This window comes from Drosophila simulans, chromosome 3R (assembly GCF_016746395.2).
Source record: "Drosophila simulans strain w501 chromosome 3R, Prin_Dsim_3.1, whole genome shotgun sequence".
NCBI lineage: Eukaryota > Metazoa > Arthropoda > Insecta > Diptera > Drosophilidae > Drosophila > Drosophila simulans.
Window position 1 is genome coordinate 11,807,887 of NC_052523.2, and position 22,133 is coordinate 11,830,019.

Consider the following 22,133-nt stretch of genomic DNA (forward strand, 5'->3'; position numbering starts at 1 on the left):
GCGTCGCCGGCGAGAGTTGGCGGCTCATTAACACGCAGTTCACTCAGATGATCAGATGCTCAGATGGCATCGCCATCGCCTTTGCCATCGAGTCGTATTTATTAATAATTCATAGACGCTGCCGTAACAGGCTCTCCAGACTGCTCCATAATGCATTACAAATTTGATATCGAAACGGCAACAGATGTGTGTGCCTCCGTATCCCAAAGGACGCCCCTTGACTAACTGACTGACTGGCGGATGGACCGCATCCGCATCCTGTGACCATTTCTAGACGGGCGTCGTCTGGTCCGGAGCTGGCAATTACGTTCGATTAGGGGGATCTGTGCAGCTGGCGATCTTAAATATATTTTCGAATTTCAGATCACGAGCACTCTGGCAAAAATTTCAAAATATTAGCACACATATTGCCAAAGTTAATTTGCTTTGCGTACTGAAATTCTACAAAATGCACTATAGATGTTTTTATTCTAAAGTCTGTTCTCTGTAACTTAAGTACTATGGGAAGTGACTGCTTAAGTGCTTAAATACTTAAACAATAAATTAAGGCACTTGTGGCTGCAATGTTAACTGGAAATGCCTAAACGCTGGGCATTATATTCATGTTTTTATAAAAGCCCAGCCATTTCATATTGATTGCTTTCGGGAACTCGACTGGCAACTCCAATCAGGCTGTGATACACTTTTTTGTGCCTGCAATTTCGCTGGCCAGCGATTCGCCCAAGGCCCTCAAGGAATTACGCTAACAGAATCAGCAGCAGCAACATCAGCAGCAGCAACAGCAGCAACAGCAGCGGCAGCAACATGCAACGCAGCAACCTGCTGCAGCAGCAACGTTGTGTTCCCGGTTTTATAAGGCCGTGGCTCGAGGCATAAATACACATTTTTCTCTGCCGATAAATCATTTAAATCAATTTCCGCCTCTTGCCGCTGCAGCCACGATTTTTTCTCCACCAAATGAGAAAACCAAATTGTCAAACGCTTGCCAAAGGCTTGTAAATCGAGTTGACATAACGCACTTATCCCCCAATAAAACATGACCGTGAATATAGTAGTAGTATAGTAGACATGCAGCTGGTCACCGGGTTCTTAGAACGGCGAATCGGCTGTTATCACACGCGGCTTATAAATCATAAGCCGAAACAATAGGGGAAATGTCTGTGCTAAGTCGGCTTCATTGAGATGCCTTTCCTCGGAAATAAAGAGAAAAAAGAATGAAAAAAACTAACTTGTCTTGGCCAAAGATTTGCATAAAATACGTAAATTCCTGCGCTTCTTGCGCGTTCCACTTGACAATGTCTAAAAATTCCGCTGATGTTTCCTTTTTCGCATTGTCCCAGGCTTTTGGCTTTCAGCTTGGGCTTCCCAACAAGGTAGCCCCCCGATTGGATTGGAATCGGAGGCTGGGGCCAGCCAGGTCCACCACGCTCATTATGCATTCAAGGTCCTTGCCCGTGGAGGTTGAGGTTGCGGCCCTCGAAACTGTCAGCGGCACTCAGTGTCGACTTTTCTTTATTAAACCTGACTGACTATATTTTAATAAGTTAACTTGTTCTTCCTGCTGCACTTGACAAAAGTCGGCCTCCTCTGCTTGAAACTCGGGCCAACTTGAATAAACATAGTTTTTTGGTCTATTAAGAATTATTTATAAACGTAGGTAGTATTGATATATCACAACAGGGTATTTATTATTATTTAATAATTTTTTAAAAATTTCTAAATATTTTTAAATCAATTTTCTAAGTGTATTCCCTGCCTCTTCCAGGCCACCATTCCATTGCAATCGTTTTACCTTGATTGCGGACGCAACGAGGCATCGCCGGCAACCAAATCGAATGTTGCCTATATGCGCACCCTGTCGGCGCCGAATGGAGGATTCGCCAGCGGCGGAGGAGGAGGAGGAGCAGCCGGAGGATCTGGTGTACCAGCACTCCCCCCGCACAGTCAGCGCAAGAGTCTGGCCTGTCCCCCACTTAATGGCCAGGCGGACACAATAACTCCGACACCGGCAACTCATAAGCTGACAAATTTCCAAAGCGCATTAAAAATCGAGGAGATGGCTGCGGCCAAGGGAACGGCGATGGCAACAGGTGAATCGCAACTGGCGACCACCATCGAGGATTTGAAATCTAGGCGACAGCGACAATTGAGCGGCGGCGACATGGAGACAATGCTGGCCTCCCAGCCGATGTCGATGCCAAAACGGGTGGGCATTAATCATGCGGTGCTGACGAGCAGAAATGCCATAACCCCGCCCCCGGCGTCCGCCTCATCCGCATCCCAATCAGCCGCGTCCGTTCACTCGGCCAAAGGCTCCTCCTCCGCCGGCACCACACCCGGCTACCTGGTGGATGTGACCAAAAAAGGATCCACATCGACCATTTGGACCTCGGAGGAGTCCATTCTGCGCAGCGTTGGCGCCGTCGATGAAGACAATAAGTGAGTGCCAACATTGAGACATTACGCTCGGAAAAATTGTGGGGAGTGCTTGAAACTTGCTGATCAAAACCCATAACTTTTGAAAGATATAATCTTTAACTTGAGTTCAAAGCACGAGGTCATACTTTTATTTTCCTCATATTAAATCTTAAAAGCAAGCACTGCAATTTGTTCCGAGTGTAATGGATATGCCTTTGAATTGATTTGTCACTGTCTTAATGCACCATCACTTTGCAGCTCCACATCGTCTTCCTCGGCCTGCGAAGAGGCGACGGGTGTCCTGAGTTCCGGCAAATCGGGCATTTCGCTGGACTCTTCTGGACTGGACAACGATAATAATGAGAGCGGCATCGGCACAGCCACGCCGCCAAAGGATATGTCTCACTACTGGAAGAGCCACCATTTGCAGCACCACCACCATCATCACCACAGGAAGTGCGCCGGAAGTGCCCAGGACAACGAGTCGGTCAGCAGTTTGGAGGCGCTGCGCAAGATGAAGTTCCAGAAGAGCGGTTCGGTGGCCTCCTCCGACGATCCAGATGTCCTCGAAGTCCTTAGCCAATGCGGCAGTGGTGGCGAAGCCAATGAATCACAGGATGACATGTTGGACGAGGAAAAGGATAAGATGAGCAAGTCTCAAGACTATGACGAGATATGGGATTGCGACTGCACGGATGGGGATGCCAGTAGTGCCAGTGGTGGCGGAGGAGTCACCGCCACCCCAGTGGTTCTGCGACGCAAGTACACCGCACCACCGCCGATTCTGGTGCCCAGAACCCAGAGGAGCCACTCCCTGGACCACTACCATTCACCGCAACCCCTTGTACATCCTCGAAAAGTGCTGCCCATCCACCATCATGCCTTGAAGGGCAAGGAACGTGGACAGTTATCGCTGGCCTTGCGGCAGGAAACATTCCAGTCACTTCTGAGTCCTTCAGCTACTGCCGCAAATCAGTTACACCACTTTGTGGAGTTGCCATCGCCCAGCAGTGCCTCACTGCACAGCGGCTTGGGTGATTCTGGTGGCATCCAGGAGCTGTGCACCAAGTCCAACTCGGCGCCGATGCTGCTCAAGGAGCGCGAAATGAGCCGGCGATTCGATAATTTTGAAGCTCAACATTTGGTGAGTGTCTTGGTAGCGAAAACCACACGAGGACAGATCGATTGAATTTTGGATTAGGATTAAACTAGCTTCTTATCATAATCTTGGCCATCAAAGAATAATGCTTGTTCCAAAGAAGAGTCAATCTGTAATTTAATCCAGTCATTGTTGACTTTAAAAAGCTGTTCTTATTTTTTAAGATACATTTTGTAGCCTTTCGAATTTAAAACTTGTATTCGGATCATGCTCAAAATCTCAGAGTTCCACTTAAGTTCTTATTCAGTTCAAGGCAACTTGTACAATTTATCTTGCTTTATTCTTGCCAAGTTCCGAGAAGCTTTCCCTGCAAAGGGCATCCCAATCCGCTTATAGATCCTCCGCAGCACTTACCTACCCGCCCTCGCATCAACTTGATTACCAGACATTAATGGACATTCTCTATACCCCGATCCCTCTTTTTTTCCCACAGACGCTGCGCTATTCTCGTTCGCAGAGTGATCGCTATTTAGCAGGTGAGTGAGTAGTGAATAGTGAAACGAGGAGCCACCAACGAGTTCTCTTCGGCCACAAAACGAGCCGGGCTAAATGAGTTATTTAAATGGCCTGGACCGGGCCGGGACATCAAGGCTGAATGGCTGAATGCCTGATTTGATGCGCCGGTGGTCCTGCCAGCCAATTAGCGGTCTGTTATTAAGCCTGAGTGGTTTATAATAACAGTCTGTCCGAGGGGCTTGATTCATAATTTCTATAATTATTTGTGAGCCTGATCTATATGTGATGGGCTGCCACGAGAAGGAACATATCATACGGTTTTGTTTGGGGCAGCAAATCAATTTCGAACTTTTGCTTTCATTTCGAGCAAACAATTGAAGGGCGGCCGTCATTTAAATTACTTTCATGTTCGCTGTCCGGCAAACGTGAATATCGAGAGCACCAGCGAACGGCTCTTTTTGCGAATTTCCAACACTTCCGTCAACACTTCACTACAAATGGCACCATCCCAAACCCAATCCCCAACCGAAAATGGCTGTCAATCTGTCAATTCCGCACACCATATTGTCCAAACATCCAATGGCGGACGAACACTGAGAAAAAAAAGTGCAGTTGTTAAAATACAATGTTAATAGTCATGGGAATCTTAGTAAATATTCTTACCAAGATTCCTCTGAAGGTCAGAAAAAAATCCTATGCAATAGAAGATTTAGTAATATATATCATTAAGTAGAAGTATTAGTTAAGAAGTAGAACCTATGGTGGTCCTATCTGAAAGTTCAATAATTGGTTCGGAATACCATTTGCTGAGGGTTTTCCTTTGTGTACATAGACATATCTATCCACACATATTGCCTCTTGACCAAAGCCCGACGGTTGATGATGATGATGATGGTGTGATGGCACTCTTTGTGCTAAAAATGGCGTATAAATGAATGGGAGAACAAAAATTGAATCACAAACTGGACGACCAAGTGTCCTCCAGTGGCTGTTGGAGCTCTCATTCAATTTCGCATTTTTTGCAGCCTGACTGCCCCCAACGAATTATGCACATACAAAGCAGGTCGGAGCAATCTTGGCCAGTGACGTCAGTGTGGTGGAGGCGGGAAAATGTGGGAGAGAGTGGAGGAGAGCGGGAGATGGTCATTTCATGACCATTATCTGAGTGTTTGCTTGCCATTTCCGAGCTCGCTGACGTCATTACAATGACGTTTTTTCGACCAGAACATGCCCTCCGAAAAGGTCGTGGCCTTCAGTCGGGTTTATCATACGTACTCACGCGTATTTATATTGCCAATTTAATGTGTGCCACTGCATTGCCCATACGCTCTGTTGTCCATAATGACAGGCTTTAAGGAGAGCCACCACCCAGCTTATTGTTATTTCTGAACGGAAGCTGACTTCCCAAGTGGCCTGCTCTGTTGTTGTTTGCTTTATTGAAAAGATTAACACGCTTGCAATACATCAAGATTTATAAATGTTATTGCACAAGTACAAATTACCCGCATTTATATTGTATTGCATATATAAATCTGCTCATCGTCGGAGCAAATATATGCGGACTGGAGCATGTGTCCATGTCGTGTTCCGTGTTCCGCACCAAGTCACGCCCAAAAAAACAGATAGACAACAGTGGGAGTAGATTAATGAGAATTAATATATACGAGTGACTTGCCAATGATTTCTGCTCACAATTTTCCTGTTTAACCAATTATTCTGGTCCACAAGAGAAAAAAAAATGGGCTTGTTTCTCCGTGCAAGTTGTGTTAAGCAAACGTGATCCTTAAACAAACGTATTGCAGCTGTCTGTAAACAATGGGCTTGCACTTCTACGATTAGAATTGTTCTCGATAACTGAGACCCATTGGTGATATCAAACAAATGTGCGGCTGTATCATCAAACCTTCTCCAGACACAATAATACCATTTATTTTACTCTCCATAAATCATAAAACCAAGCAAAAGCTTAACCTTGAGCACACTCAAGCGCACTCGTAAACAGTGAACAAAAAAAAAAACTGTGCCAAACCAACTGTGCACAAAGCACACAGCCACGCCCACACCGCACCCGCACACCACCGCCGCCCACATTACTTTCAGTAGAGCAACAGGTGCGGTTGTCGGTGTCTTGAAACTTTCACATGCCAACGTATAAATTTTAATGAATGCCTCATAAAACAAAAACAGGGAAAACGAAGAAAAATAAGTAAAACGACTATAACATAAGCTGACATTGCCCTGCCGCACAGAGAGTCCTTTTGGCGAACATGGAAATGAAATAAGCATCATCAACATGACAGTTATTCATTTATTTATTTATTTGTTCGCCCGTGGCCCTGGCCAACTAACCACAGAAAATAATAATAAGCGATTGTGGCGCCGATAACTCTATGTTATACGCGGCTCAGGAAGTGTCCCATTCCACCGACCATTTTTGGCTAACAATACCTTCGGGCCCTTGAAGAAGCACGAGAAGAACGGCAGCTGAAATGGCAGCAGCAGCAGCAGGAGCAACAGAACAGAACAGAACATCCATGTTGCTCATACGCCCCGTTGTTCATACGCCCCGTGCGCCCGTTCTGTTCGCTCGCTCGTTTCCGTTGCTTCGGGCGGACGATGAGAAATCGTGCGGTCGGCTCGCCATTTTCTGATGGAAAAACGAGCCCCGTTGCAAATTCATTAGTGCTCTTACAGGCGCCGTGCACGGTTGTCGATACTCGTGGCCGCAGCGAGTGGGAAAACTCGGGTGGAGCGCGTCGACGCCGCCGACTTAAAGCCAAACCAAAACACAAATATCAAATCAAAATAAATAGCTTCGAAAAAAAGGAAGAGAGCGGATGCTCAGATTTTAGTGTGCATTGTGTGCTTGAAATGGAGTGCATTTTAGTGTAATTTTTTACCAAACAATACAGGAAAATCCGCCCTAAACGGCTGTTTGTTAATTATTTTCGCTCGGAGTAATCACACTTGTGGGTGCTTTTCAAGACGGCGCTGCCGAAACTGGCCAATATGCAACGTCGCATGTCCATCACCATACGCGAGTACAAGTTCTTCAGGAGCTTCTCGCAGAAGTTCGAGAACTGGCCAAAACGCAAAGCCGAGGCGTTATGGCGGAAAATGCGCGAACGCAAGATTGCAGGTGAGCAGAAATTGGCAGTTGCTGACCACCAAGTTAACGCACTGAGGCAAAAGGAGTTCCTTTGACCTAAATTGAAGGGTTGAAATGCATGGCCTTTAAAGTTATTATACCTATTTAACAATACCCAATCAATGTTTCATAATAACAGCATTTTCTGTTCAAAAAAAGCAATCCAATGAAATAGTTTTTATAACTATCCCCATTCCTTATTGCATAGTTACAGCCTTTGCATTAACTGCAGTTTTCTCCATCCAGTCAACACTTTTCCCAGTGTTGCCCTGCTTCAAGGGCGATTTTGTTTTGCCCGATAGAAAGTTATTAAATACTTTGTTTACAATTATGGAAATATGCGAGAGTCTGGATCATTGTGTTTCTAATGGCTGGAATGCGCGCGCGCCACTCGCACCGCCAGCAATTGGCTGTTTATGGTTTTTCGGCACCCCACAAGGGGATCCTCCCACTCCTTCGATCCACTCCTTCCCCACATCGATTTTGGCCGTTTATTTTTGGTAATGGGAATGCGGGGCACGGCTATTTCCAGTGCGCAGCTTGTACTTATCAGTCGACGCCTCGCATTTAAATCGAATTATTCGCATCGCCCGTTTGGGATTATGTGTATCAATATGGTGGGAGATATGGCAACAAGTGATGCGCCTTCTACTCTGTCACTAGCATTCCGTCACTCAGTCAATCATCATTCGGTCATCCAGTCAGTCAGTCAATGTCCCCACTATGTGCATATGATATATCCATGTACATACCGCCACTGACCATCGGTCGTCATCATCATAATCATCATCATCCACCGGTTTCGCCGTTTTCTTTACACTCTAGTGAAATTGCGCGCCAGTCAAGCAAAGCCATTCATTTAAATAAAGAAAATTGTTTGCGTGTAGTAATAAATGGAAAAAAATTATTATACAATTAATATGTATGTACGTGAACAAGTAAAAAATGCGGGAAATTGTTTTAATTATAACTCGTACCTGCCTCCACGCTTCGTGCCTCCAAAAAAGCAAAATTTATGAATATGATGCTTAAAATGTATATACAAAATGAAATGGCCAAAATGGAGAAGCATTTTTATGGTTGATACGATTTCTCTGTTCTTTAATTCGATCCCTTGGGGAAATCTCATAACGAACCACCTGTAAGCCACCAGCATTTTCCGCTGCTCAGTTTCATTTCCATTTTCCTTTGCCATTTTTGGGTTAAAACAACGTATAAACTTTCCATTCTTGTTCGCCGCTTTATTTTGTTTTGCTTAATTCGGTTATTGTTGTTTGATTATTTTTCTTGCGAATGCGAAATTCGTTTATTTTCATTGTGTGCAAACGGCGCTCGGCAGGAAGCATGCCGCATATAATACGCTGACATTAAAAACACATTAAAAGCTCAATGATCTGTTATATTTGGCCAACGAATTCGCCAAGGGGCTCCCAGCTACTTGGCCCCTAATTACATTGAGGGCCCCAAACGGTTGCCCCCAGCGAAGTGAGAAACTCCACCCATCGGTTGCCGATGTTGAGTTCACAGCAAATTAAACTGACTAGCTGCTGCTCCTGCCACTTGTTGCACCCATTGGCAGGCCAGTAAGGGAGTTGGTTAGAAGAAGGGAGAGCTGGGCTTATGGCCCAGAAATGTTATAAATAGCCATATCCTTTTAGCCGGCAACTGGCAGCAGGCTTTTGAGTGCCCAGTGAAGAGGAAAGGAGTGTGCACATGTCTATTTATGTTCGCCTGGCCTGGCCCAAAGACTCTATTTTGAAAACCAAACTGAAAACTGAAAACGGAAAACGGAATATTACAAGTTCACAGGCATGGACTGCTATTTCTGGGTTGCAATTTATAATTAATAATCCACTTTAGCCAAGCATTCTCTTTGATGGCTCAGCAACATCAACAAGGTGACTGAAATTTATGTTCCTCCTGACATTTGAATGCAATGCCAGACAATAAAACATCCGCGCCGCTTGTTTCGCCAATGGCCAGTTGGCCATTAATTAATGGCACGACACCTACGACAATTATTTATCTAATGGGAAGTAGGAACGTACTCGACTCATTTGGATCTACCATCGGCATTCGCTGTAAAATTGCATTGTTTTTGGCTCCTGGGGCGATGTAATTTACTGTTTATATGGCAGCATAATTGGCATATGAAATCGTTTAGCGGCAAATTAATGAAATTGCTGAATAATGTTTCGGCCAGCCTGTGGCAATTGAATTAGCTATCAATTAGTGTCAACCAAAATCGATTTGCAATTTAGGTAGATAGAATCGTAGCATGTTTTTCCGCACTAAGGTCGAAGCTTTTACAGCATTTGTTTTCGTCCACTTAATTATATTAAGCCAGCTTAAAGTTTTAGCTATGCGTAACAAAAGGCCTCGGCGTTATGGAAACGGATGCCACAGAGACCAAATCCTTTACATAACCAAGTCGGTCGGTAAACGCTCTTGTCTGTCATCCGCATACAATGTCATCTCGCTCAGCTTGACTGCATTTTTCTGGAGCACACACACACACTCGTATTCTGGAGTGAAAATGCGTGTCAGTGACACGCACCCACACAGTGAGAAGAAGAATTTTCCAGGCGAAGGATAGAGTCTGCGGCAATTGTGTTAGGAACTTTGCTTTCATTGACACTTTCCTTTCCTCTTCTCCACAGAAAACAGAATCAGAACGCTGGCCTGACTTCTACGCATTGTGGTTCTTGTGGGCGCCTTTTGAAATCAATGCAAATTTTAATTGAAAATTTAAACAAATTTAGACAACATGCTTAAACTAAAGCAAGAAAGGCGTCTTCAATTAATCCCGTGTTCACTCAAAGGCGATATTATGTATGCAAAGTGGTGAGACAAAGGAGAATAAGTTCAAAGATAAGCTTGGCGAAAACTCATTTCTAAATGGAGAATTAAAATGATTAAATTTTAAAGTCCATATTAACGCAACTTAAGTTTTCACATTTCTGAGAGAAAATTGGTGTTTTTATTATTAGCAATTTTCTGGAAATGAAATAAAACCCTAATTATTTCTGGTCATGAAATTCAATATCACGTAGATAATCATCAGCGATTTTGAAGAGCAAAGTTCACAAAGAATGTGTTTTTGTTTTAAACGCCAACGGCGGAAGGCAGTCTGCCTGGCATTTTATACACTTTCGAATTAGCCTTAAGGTCAGAACGGTATATCGTGGACGGTACACCGGTGATCAGCATCGTCTCATGTTCCAAACGCCCCCAAACTCCCACCGCACACTCACACACACACACACTCGTTGTTGGGGTCCATCAGAATAATTATTATCCTGAGCACAGGTGAGGTTCATGAATTTACGCGTCGCTTGTTTGGAAATGTTTAAAGGCGTCGCTGGCTTTGGTGAAAGACGGGGGGGAAATGCTGTCCAAAGGACAATAAGGACAACAACTGGGCGGCACTGTGTACGTGTGTGCGTGTGTGGGTAAACACGTTCAAATATTGAACCTGACGCAATAAGCTGTGAGTGAACCTTTTATACACACACACACACCCCCACATTGTTTTACTCGCTTTAAATGGCTTTTAGATGAGTTTGCGCCCGCGACGTCAACGCGGCGTATGCGTAATTTATACCACGCTCGAGTGGCATTTACAGAGAAATAATACTGCCAACGTAAAAGTTGGCAATTGCGGGATAATTAATGCAGGATAGTAATTATGTCTACTGACTCCATAATTGCAAGCACGAGTGGAAAAACAAAAGTCACACTTTTGATTACATTTGCTGCTTAAAAAACATTTAAAATATCTGTTGTTCTTATTTAAGTTGACTTCAATACTAGAAACTTTGTGATCAAGACTTTAATAAATAAGATAGTACATTTCTTATAAACAAGTCAATTTGAGGGCACACAAGTAGTCCAAGTAATCGTCCTAATCATAGACATGTAACCTCATATGTAGCGCCATTCCCACCCACAATTTGCATACATAATATAATGCTGTGCCGAGTTGCCTGTAATTCCTTGGGTCAGGTCCACCCGCCTGTCGCTCCAGCGGATACAGTGGGCACGGAGGACCTGGCCGGGTGCCAAGATCCGCTGGAAGCGGGTCATGCGTCCGGCCAGCAGCTGTCAGAATGCCAGCAGCATAAATCGATGTCCAAGGGGTTGCTCTTGTTTATAAATAACTGCAAAGACAGTGGGAAATGGAAGGAAACCTGGACAGGTGCCCCCATATTCGCTCCATTGGCCCGTTTGCCGTTGCCGTTTTGCCGGTGGTATCGGCATCCTCGTGCAAGTTAATCGCTTGCAAAACTCAATAATAATTCACTCAGCAACAACCCCCCGTTTTCGACATAGGTTCCATATTTTCCTGCTGCCAGTAAGCAGCCGGAAACTGTTTCATGTTGTCGCTCAGCCTGATTAAAAATCAATAGCTCTGTCGCCCGATCCTGTTACTCAAATTGAACCAGGCTAAAATAACAAAAATAAATAATGCCAAAGCAAAAGCAAAAGCTGAGCAGATTAGCATTTAAAATAGCTGAGGCCAAGTGCCATTGGCTTCCTTTGTTTCACTGGCGAACTGGCTGGGATTCGATTTGAATTCATTGGGCTCGTAGAGACTCATAAAAGTGTATGACTTACATTTGTAACTTGCGGTTCAGCGCGTTTTCTTTGTCTTTTGTCCTCAAATTAGCCTGGCATAAATAAGCAATTTTATCCCTCTGAGTTTTGCAAAGTCCATTATTATCTCCTAAATTCCCACTCCTCTGAAGCTTTTACTTTCGCGACGCTTTAGCTGAAGGTAAATTCGCAGGCGATGCAACAATTTAAGACCATGACCAACCGCAGCCGCATCATTTTAAAACCGTCAACTCCATTTCGTTCGGCTTACAACGTAATCCATCATGTGACCCTGAAAATGGCTGAAATGGACAATGGCCAGACTTTGGTGATGGCTTCTTGACCAGGCGGCTTCTTAATTGGTTTTGCTGGCCGGTCGGATTGAATTTGGTGGGGCAAAAAGGATTCGCTCGGCAACTTAATTACAATTAATTTAATTCGCTGCCTCGGTCGCGTATACGCAATATGAAAACTCATATTCATCCTGCACTTTCCTCACTCTCTCTTTTCCTCTCTTGCAGAAATCGAAGCTGTGGAGGCTTGCAAATGGCTGCGAGCTGCAGGTTTTCCGCAATATGCACAGATGTACGAAGGTAAGTGCGAACCACAACCCCAAACTCCCCCCATTACGCACTTCCGTTTTGCGCTGCACTGAACGAAAAAGCGTTAGAAATAATTGAGTTGACCATTAAGGGACTTTGTTCTACGAAATTCTTGCTCAAAGACTCACTGCCTCCCCTTAAGCTTCCTAATGCAAGATTTTAATAAGTTTTCCCGCTCCACTTTGCAACTCCCTATTTCCCGCGGTGCATGTCGTGTCAGCATGCTTTTGCCCCTGGGGGCGTGGCAGGCTGGTGGTCGGTAATTGATGGTCTCGTCATCGGCGGTGACGCAGCAGCAGCAGAAACAGCAGAAACGGCGACCAAGGCACTTGACCAACATGCCATTTAGTCTTGTGTGTTTAACGCTCTCCAAGTGGCAGTTTATTAATTGTATTACACGAACTTTCACTTTCGCCCGCTGCCCAGAGCCCAAGTGGGGGAAATAAAACAAAAAAAAAGAAAAAAACAAAATGGGCCAAAGACGACAAAACATTTATGACGTGGCAACAATCGAGAAGAATTTAAGTGCCGCCTCACGACGTCTAAAGATTTCAACACCAAACAAACCGGACAAAGAGCTGCGCTGAACATGATAGTGAAAATTGATATCCAAAACACGCGGCACAAACGGCGACAACAATTAGGCTGAATGGATCCCGATGGATGGATACCCGTACCGATCCCAGCCGATCCGATGCGTTCCAATCCAATTCTATCCAAGTCCTTTCAAGCGAAAACGAAAGCCCAGCTACGCCTACCTAAGGGATAAGGGCAATCTTGAGAATTCAACCCAAAGCAACGCACAACAAAAAATACATAAGAGACCAGGCAAAAACTCGTGAAGCAGCCAAACTGAGATAAAATATAATAAAAGGCTAAAGGACACGCAGGCCAAAAGAATTTATGAGGACCACCTTCGTAAAAAAAAAAACCCGCACAGAACCGAAAATTAAAATGGTTTCGGTTTTTTTCGTTTTATTTTTTTTTTTTGTTTGCGTTAAGAAAGGGCTTTGGCCTTTGAAGAGGGGCCAACCGAAAACTACAACCGCCAGTTCATAAGTTCATTGACCCCGCGCAAGCTGCATATTTATTTGACTTCCTTAATCGCAAGCGAAGGCGACCCTTCTTCTCCGGCGCATTTGTCGCAACGCATTTAACGCCCGGAGGCCTCGCAGATTGATGAGCCCGCTAAAATCTGCAGCGATTCAAACAAACAAACCCGAAAAGTACATTCTTAAGCCGAAAAAGTTCGCCGACTTCATTTGAATTATGGCCAAGGAGTCAGCGAAGCCAGAAGAACACCAAAACGCGCTGGGCAAAAAGTGAATCTGAAATGGAGAGCCTGCAATTTGGGCATGTCCGCAGGCGCCCTGTCGCCGACCTTGAAATATGCGAATTGTATTGCATAAATTCGAGAAAGAAAAAACCCAGTGAAAAAGGCACTCAGAGAAACCAGATACATTTTTCAAATTCACCTGTTGGCAGTCATATGTAATTCTTAGAAAAATATGGCACTCCAATACATTACTGAATACATTATTCACTGAAATAATTGTTTATTTATAAACACTCCCACCTGCTTTCGTTTTTGAGAACTCACTGACAATAAGGGTTCTTCCCATACTTAGAATATATTTTTTCTTGAGTGATTTAAGCCACAACGTATGGAATAATTTGTACGCACATTTAAACTGGAGCCCAACCCAGAACCGGAGCTTCAATTCCAATCCCAATCCCATTTGCATGACCATCTTCTCCTGACCGGGGACAACATGATAAATGCGTATTTTAATGAGTTTCGTGTAAACAAGGCAGCGGCGCATGCGCAGATAGCTGCTCAAATTTCCATTGCATTTGGTGGATTCTTTTGCCGTTTTGGCTCTGCAAATTAAAATGCCGTAGGTGTGTAAGTTGCTCGCTGCACTGTCATTGGATTTTGGCTCCGGGTTCGTGGACTTGGGGCTGCTGAAAGGAGGTGTTCCAGCTGTAAGCGACTGTTAATTTGCCCAGGGACCCCAGGACCGAGTGCTTTTCGCCAGCCTTTGTTTGCCTTTTTGCTCACTTCTTGCACTCACATTACTCACCGAAAGTGGCAGACTTAATTCGAGGGTGTGACCTGCGCCAGGCCAGGATCATATGGGAGTGCTTAACAGGGCAATAAGAGCTCATGAGGCATGGCAATCGATTTTTTGGTCCAAAGGAACCGGTTCGCCTGGGAGCGAAATGCCAAGACACGGAACTTGAGGAGTGGTAAAAATAAATCACTCGTGATCCCGTAAACTATCACATATTTACCATCTAGTTTCCAATTTTATTGGCATTTTGTAAGTCCTTTCAGCGAAACATTGCTTTCCAAGTTAAATTCTGTGCCCATTGATATATGCCCTGAAGAGTTCATATCGAACTATCAGCCAAAGTCTAAACAATAATTGTTTCGTGGAGACCCCATAAAGATCTATATTCGAATGAAATCTGCATCCTAATTTAGATTCCAGGCTAATTGCTTCTATATTTTCCCAAAAACAGCCATAAATTGTTCCTAATTACAATCGAATTTCACTGCAATCTGCGTCATTGGCTGAGGAAAAAGATTAATCATATAATTGGCCCAATAAACGATTTCCCTCCCCCCCGTTTTACACTCTCGTGTAAACTGTGAAAAGCCCCGAAGAAGAAAAAAAACAAAAAGCGGCTGCAAGTTACACCGACTTCCCAAATAATTCCGATCTGACGTCAGCCAATTGTACTAGTTCGTAACTCCCAATGGATTATCGAACACTTGGTGGCACTGGCACACTTCGTTCGGTATTTATGTTTACACCAGGGCTTTGGCTTTCAATTAGAAACTAAACACACACAATACTCACTTGACTGTTTGAAGAGGAGCATCCGAAATGGTCTTATAAATACCCAGCAGGGCCAAGAGTACGGAAAGAATGGCGCTGGAGGAGCGTAAACAAAACTATAAAAAGCTTCCCTCATGAAAGGAGAGAAAGAAACGAGTTGGGGCGTTACTTTCGAGCCGAAAGTTCAACAAACCATGAATGGCTTTTCTAGAAGAACAAAATATTGTTGTAATGCTAACAATATTTGTGCAAACAATGCTGCTTTTCCAGGCAGCCAGTGCATCCTACGGATGTCGAGCAGTACCCGTATTATCTGCAGCTGCAGATGCAAATGTATATGTATCTGTATCTGTATCTGCAGTATTGCAGTATCGCTGCTTTATTCGTATCCATGTGACGCGTCGCGACATATGTAAACGTCTGGGTATAATCTTTTCTTTATAATTTTTTCTTGTTTTTTTTTCTGTTGGACGAGGCGGCGGTCGCCTTGGAACTTGATTTCCTACGTGCGAATTGGCCACGCAAATATGTGGAAAAACGCTGTGAAAATTCAGCTGCCCGATGTGGCAGACTACTATATATCGCATGTACCGAAGCAACCCGACTCGTACCCGTTTAATGATCGCTGGCGCCATAGGCGTTCGACTTTTCAGGTTTCTCAATTAGAATTTCACGCGTCGTCGAGACGTGCGGTCGCAAAATCTTACACTTCACTTCAACCAGCCAAGAGGGGTCCTTTTTACGAGAATTACCTTGCCTTTGCAGATCATCAGTTCCCGATCGATCTGAACAATGTAGCCAAAGATCACACCAATCTAGAGAACGATCAGCTGCAGTCCCTCTACCGCCGGCTCTGCGTCCTCAATCGTTGTGCCACCATGCGGCTGGACCAATCGCACAAACCGCAAACACCACAGGTAAGGATGAAGACCCGCAAGGATGTTTTAACACTTAACATTATTTAATTATTTAATATAACAATATAACTTAACCTTTACTTTTAATCACTTAACTGCACTTAGCAAAAGGAGGAATCGGATGACGAGAACTTCGCTTTGAGCGAGCACTGGACATTCCAACCGCACATTCGCCGCTGGTCGCGGATTGGGGAGATGGGCCTGGAACTGCCGCCCCCGGGACTTTTGAGCCTGAACGTGGAGAAGACGGAGAGTTCGTCGAAGGAGTCGAGTCCGGATCGCTTCGAAGAAGATGGTGCTGGCATCACACTAGTGATACCGGGCTGCAGCAAGGCCGGTGGAATACCCAACGATGGATCTTCGTTGGGCGAGGGATCCGATAGCGGTCGCTTGAGGAGAAGTGGCAGCGAAAGGATCAAGGATCAGGCCAAGGCCTTGTTGAGAAGAGTGGAGTCCATCAAGTCGCGACGTCGCAAGCGACAGAATCGCGAAAATGTGGTCATCAGTGGGCCGACAGTACTGGACCTCTCGCAGTTTGGCCAGAGGAGCAGTTTGCGCAAACCGGATGCCGTATATTCCACCCCGCCCTCACCATCGGCCCTCAGCCCCATGCACACATTCCCCAAGGCGCCGTTCTTCGGCAACGACCTTAAAGTGCCCAGTCACAGCGATAATTTCCTGAGTCCCAATCGCTCCAGTCCCAAGAGAACGCCCACTACTCCGCGTTCGATGAGGACCAGTCCGTTACACTTCTTCTCCAGTCCCATGTCGCAACTGAAGGAGGGCAAGTCCGATGATTCGTCGTCGTACTACAGTGACAGTCAGGAATCGTCCACGGGTGGCAAGTTATCCCTGCGAAAACCCTCAAAGGCTCGAAGATTCCTGCAGCGCACGGGAAAAGTCGATGATATTGGCGCCCATTCAGATTCCGAGTGTCATCAGGGACGCAAGCTCCTTATAAAGGATGCCAACTCCAATACCACAGAGGTTAAGGTGAAGAAACTGACCCGCGGAGGATCACTGAACCTGGGCAAGGATCCCAAGAAACGGGATGGTTTCCGATCGTCATCCTTCCGATCACGCAGCACCTCACGCAAGGAGGCCAAGAATGATGAGGATGCGGCTGGTGCAACCACAAATGGTGGATCGAAGCGACAGCCCGTGGTTCGCTGGCATAGTTTCCAGATGGAGGAGCGCCCCAATATGATATTCCGCAAATGTTTCTCCAAGAAAATCGAGCCTCTGCAGGAAGACGCTGGAGGAATGCCCTTTGCCGCCATGTCGGCGGGTCAGCTGCAAATAATCCGCAAGCTGGCACTGGTCACTCTTACCGGCCACATGGAGCGATACTGTCCATCTCATCGCTCGGGCTGGAACTGGGAATTGCCCAAGTTCATCAAGAAGATAAAGATGCCGGACTACAAGGACAAGAAAGTATTCGGAGTGCCGCTACTAATGATTCTCCAGCGAAGTGGACAGACCCTTCCATTGGCTGTGCGTGCTGCATTCCGCTGGCTCCAGCTAAACGCCCTCGATCAGGTGGGAATTTTCCGGAAAAGCGGTGGAAAGTCGCGTATCATGAAGCTGCGCGAGCAAATCGAAGTCACCGATTCCACTGCCGAGTGCATGGATGTCTTTGATCTGCAACAGGCCTACGATGTGGCCGATATGCTGAAACAGTATTTCCGCGAGCTGCCCGAATCTCTGCTGACCACCAAGATGTCTGAGACCTTCGTGGCCATCTTTCAACGTAAGTAAAGAAAATTGCTTTCATTTATCAAAATTGGAATGAAATTGGTGTTAAGCCTTATGTTTTTAATGATTTAATTTTCAAATCTTTAGATCTCCCGGCTGAAGTGCGACTAGATGCAGTGCAATGTGCTGTGCTCCTGCTGCCCGATGAAAACCGTGAAATCCTGTACGTACTGCTCGAGTTCCTGACCATTGTGGCTGCCAACTCGCAACAGAACCAGATGACCAGCAACAATCTGGGCGTGTGCCTGGCCCAATCCATTTTCCACTCGTCCATTTCGACGGGTTCCGCTTCCGTATCCGCCTCGCCACGTCGCAAAGGCAAGGGATCCGGAATGCCGGACATGAAGGAGCTGGCGGAGGCGAAGGCATCCCACGAGTGCCTGTCCTTTATGATCGAGCACTACAAGCAGATCTACACGGCGGCCAAGGAAAAGCTGAGCAAGTGCAACTTCAGCTACATGGAGGAGTCGAAGCCACTTCCTTTGGAGGCGCTGGGCGAGGGTATGCAGTTCCACAACTGGCGGGGATACCTGTACGAGTGCACCAGTGCCACCATCAAGGAGGGTCGCGAAAAGTAAGTTACCTTAAATTAGGTATAGTTTTTCATTTAATTAAATCCTTATTAATTTATCTTACAGAACCCGCGGCTGGTTTAGCATTAATTCCCTGAACGACAGCAGTGTGGACATTGCCTACAAAAAGGTGGGCGATGGTCATCCGCTGAGACTGTGGCGCTGCTCCACGGAGATCGAGGGACCGCCAAAGGAGGTCCTCGAGTTTGTGATCAAACAGCGAGCATCCTGGGACACGAACTTGCTGCAATGTCAGACGGTTAAGAAGCTGGACGATCGCACAGAGATCTACCAGTACGCGCTGGATGGCCAACTGGCCACGGACTTCTGTGTGTTGCGGTAGGTTTAGGAATAAAGTTTAGTTATTGATAATATATTAATTATAATATTAAATATAATTATTGCTCTACTGTTTCAGTTCCTGGCAAACAGATTTGCCGCGCGGTGCCTGCGTCATAGTGGAGACCTCGATCGACCATGCCAAGGCGAAGCCCCTTTTCGGGGCGGTAAGGGGCGTGGTCCTTGCCTCGCGTTATCTCATTGAGCCCTGTGGCAGCGGCAGATCAAGGGTTATGCATTTGGCTAGAGTGGATGTCAAGTGAGTTACAACATATATATTTAAACTATATATCCCGAGTGTAACCACATAATTGCATATTTTTAGGGGCAAGACACCGGAGTGGTACAACAAGAACTATGGACACATATGCTCGCACTATTTGTCGCGCATTCGTCTAGCCTTCAAACACGTGGCCGATGGACCCGAAAGCAAGGTTTAAAAGATATATAAATTTAAAAAAGGATTTAACCATCTGATGGTTGTTCGTCGTATTCGTTGTCTGTCGCAAAACTGACGCATTTATACGTAATTATATGGATAGCTGGAGGATGATAGCCCCACTTCGAACAACCCAACGATTATGGAAAAAATCCAATTTAACCCACGGACCACAAACATGAGCTTGCGTTTCATCCTGCAAAATGGGATGAAGCGAGATCGGAGAGAATATATTCTTGTAAATACACTTAGTAGGTTTCTTCATTTAGTTTTCGACTTAGACGTAACTTTTTAGTTTACTGTATTATATTTATACGTGGTCCTAACTTATGCGCATACGTTTACTGTACGACAATAGCAATCTAACATCCAAAATACTCAACACACGTAAATATCACAAAGTATATATATTTAACGATTTCTCTTGCTAATGTTTACATCTACGTTTACGGCACTCCAAATCTTTAATGTTAATTAGTTTGTAGTCTTGGCAATATGTTAAAACGTATATTCGGGAAAACAGAAAACAGCAAAAGCAACCTTAAAATGTGTAAAGCAAATTCAACTAGTCAAATTTTATAAATTTAAGCTAAAGTACTAACCTTAAATACACTCATCAACAACCACTTTGCCACTCAATAGTTTTGTCAGCAGATATCGATTGATTTGGCTTCAGATGTTGATTGATTGACGCCGCATTACCTGAACAAGTGTCTGTTAATAATCCGACACTAAGATGTACGATTGTTTCCAATATGCGGTGTGAAATCAAAATGATTATCACTATCATTAGTTTATGGATGTGCCCTAAGATCCCCGATCAATATATATACTATATATATATATAATATACTATATAATATAGTTTTATATGTGTCTATAAATACGTTACCACATAAATCTATAATCGAGTGTGCGAGTTACCAATGAATGGCGGTAATGACGAGGAATAAGCAGTTCAGAAACACAGCAACAAACTAACCAATGTGAAGTGTATAGAAGGGAGCAGTAACTCAAATATTCGATGCATAAAGGAAATCGCAATAAAAGTGCATATTATGGAAATGCGAAACATATAAACCAAATACTTTGTCTTTTAGCTTTTGGGAATTTTAATTTTTATGTGGGATTTGGAAAAATCAAGATTTGTTGAAGTAAGTTTCACAGGATCTGCTCAAAAATCATTTCAGATTCAGATTCATGTGGATTTTATTTTTAACCGGTTTGAACTTAGTGGCGCCACTGTCGCTCTTTTTCGGAAGCAGCAATATAACCGGTTCAGTTGTTGTAGATGGCGCCAACTCAAATTGCTAAGGCCCGTGTAGGTGGCGTATGCCGGCTATGGCTCCATAGGTGGCGCCACTACATTGTATTTGAGTGTGCAAAATCAACAGTACGTATGAGTAATTAACTTTAAAGCAACTCTTGTTAGTTTAATAACCAAAAGAAAGTTTATATAAAAATAAGTTAATTCATTATCTCCTGGAATTCAACCAATTTACAGTTATATTTGTTTTCAAGCTGACTACTTTTTTCACCACACTATGCCAAACCACACTTAGCCACAGCGCTCAATTAGAAAAACCTGTTCCAATCGAGCCCATTAGCCGCAACTATCATAATACCAACTTATTGGCAGTTTAAAAACACCGGAGCCTTGTTGCTCTCTAATTGACTGCCGCCCAAGCGAGGCGTTGACTAATAAATTGACAGCACACGAATCGCCGGCCAGGAAAGCCCACCACCTCTTTCGCCGTTTTACACATGTCGGGCACAAACTGTCGCTAATTGTGCCCGGGCAGCCCCAAAAACTGACCCCGAAAAAAGCTTTGCGAAAGGAAGGCGCTTACACCACACACACACACTCATTCGCTTTGCATTTTCCCCCCGCACAAGCGGCAGACATTAAAAGTCCATTAAAAAATTATGTTCGCCATGGCGTGCTCGACTCCTGTTGGGGCGTTTGATGGTGTGCGAAGGGAGTCCAGACTTGGGCGAAGGCAATTTGTGCACTTTCGAAACGAAAGGCGATTTGCAATTGGTAAATAAAATTGGACAGAACTTTTTATTTATTTTGGATCGCTATGTTACAGTCCTTAGATACAACTACCATTTTATTTGGGATATCAGTTGATCTATCTTCCTTATAATGTCTTTAATTTGTAAATGAAGAGCATGTCATTAGTGAATCACTACCCTTTTTCACATCACTACCTTTTTTCGGCCAGTGTAAAGCTGGCGACCTTAATGGCCCAGTTGAGACTATACTTAGAGTGCAAGAAACTACTGCTGCTGGGGGGAAGTCAGGCAAGGCATAATTGTAATTGCAAATTGCATATTGCAATGTTGCCCACATGCAGTGACATCGATTGCAGCAGCAGCGGCGGCAGCGGCGGTGGCAATGCAAATGTCCAACGTATTGATTGCATTAATTAATTAATTTGTGACTTAATTTCATGGGCTTGCGGCAATCAGCGCGCCATGCACGCACCGCTGCCAAAATGTATTAATATTGCAGCCAGAAAGAGTCAGGCGACCGAAGTGTGTGTGCGTGCGTGTGTGTTTGCCTTGTTATTAATTGAAATTTAATGGCACAAAATATTTTTATTTATTTATTCGACTGCAATTGCATTTATGCGCACTTCCGTCGAATCCTCGACCCACACACGCATTTTGCAGCAACATCAGCAGCAACAACAACCGCCGACAGCGGCTGGCATTTAACATCAAAAGCCCTGCCCAGACCAGACGCCCCCCAGCCGATGCGCCACGCCCCCTGCCACCAGCGAACAGCCAACATCGCCCCCCAGTCCCCTGGCTATATGGCCAACGAGCTTGTAATTGATTTCACTTAAAAATTAAATAATGCATGCGGTTTTTACTGTA

General features: G+C 44.7%; 1 protein-coding gene across 3 annotated transcripts in view; it reads left to right on the forward strand.

Moving 5' to 3' along the window:
• The window catches only part of LOC6728097 (stAR-related lipid transfer protein 13), an 88,429-nt gene extending 68,097 nt beyond the window's left edge, over positions 1-20,332 (forward strand). The window contains exons 6-15 of one of the 3 annotated variants that reach the window (XM_016176729.3): positions 1,745-2,439; positions 2,677-3,562; positions 4,011-4,053; positions 12,299-12,370; positions 15,991-16,142; positions 16,248-17,892; positions 17,985-18,471; positions 18,536-18,808; positions 18,888-19,067; positions 19,134-20,332. In XM_016176729.3, coding sequence (XP_016034710.1) covers positions 1,745-2,439; positions 2,677-3,562; positions 4,011-4,053; positions 12,299-12,370; positions 15,991-16,142; positions 16,248-17,892; positions 17,985-18,471; positions 18,536-18,808; positions 18,888-19,067; positions 19,134-19,248 — 4,548 coding nt within the window. In that variant the 3' untranslated portion in view covers positions 19,249-20,332. Of the gene's footprint in view, positions 1-1,744; positions 2,440-2,676; positions 3,563-4,010; positions 4,054-6,733; positions 7,173-12,298; positions 12,371-15,990; positions 16,143-16,247; positions 17,893-17,984; positions 18,472-18,535; positions 18,809-18,887; positions 19,068-19,133 lie in introns of those variants that run through there. The other 2 variants (XM_016176728.1, XM_002103413.4) reach the window with 2 other exon arrangements.
• The last annotated feature ends 1,801 nt before the right edge of the window (positions 20,333-22,133 follow it).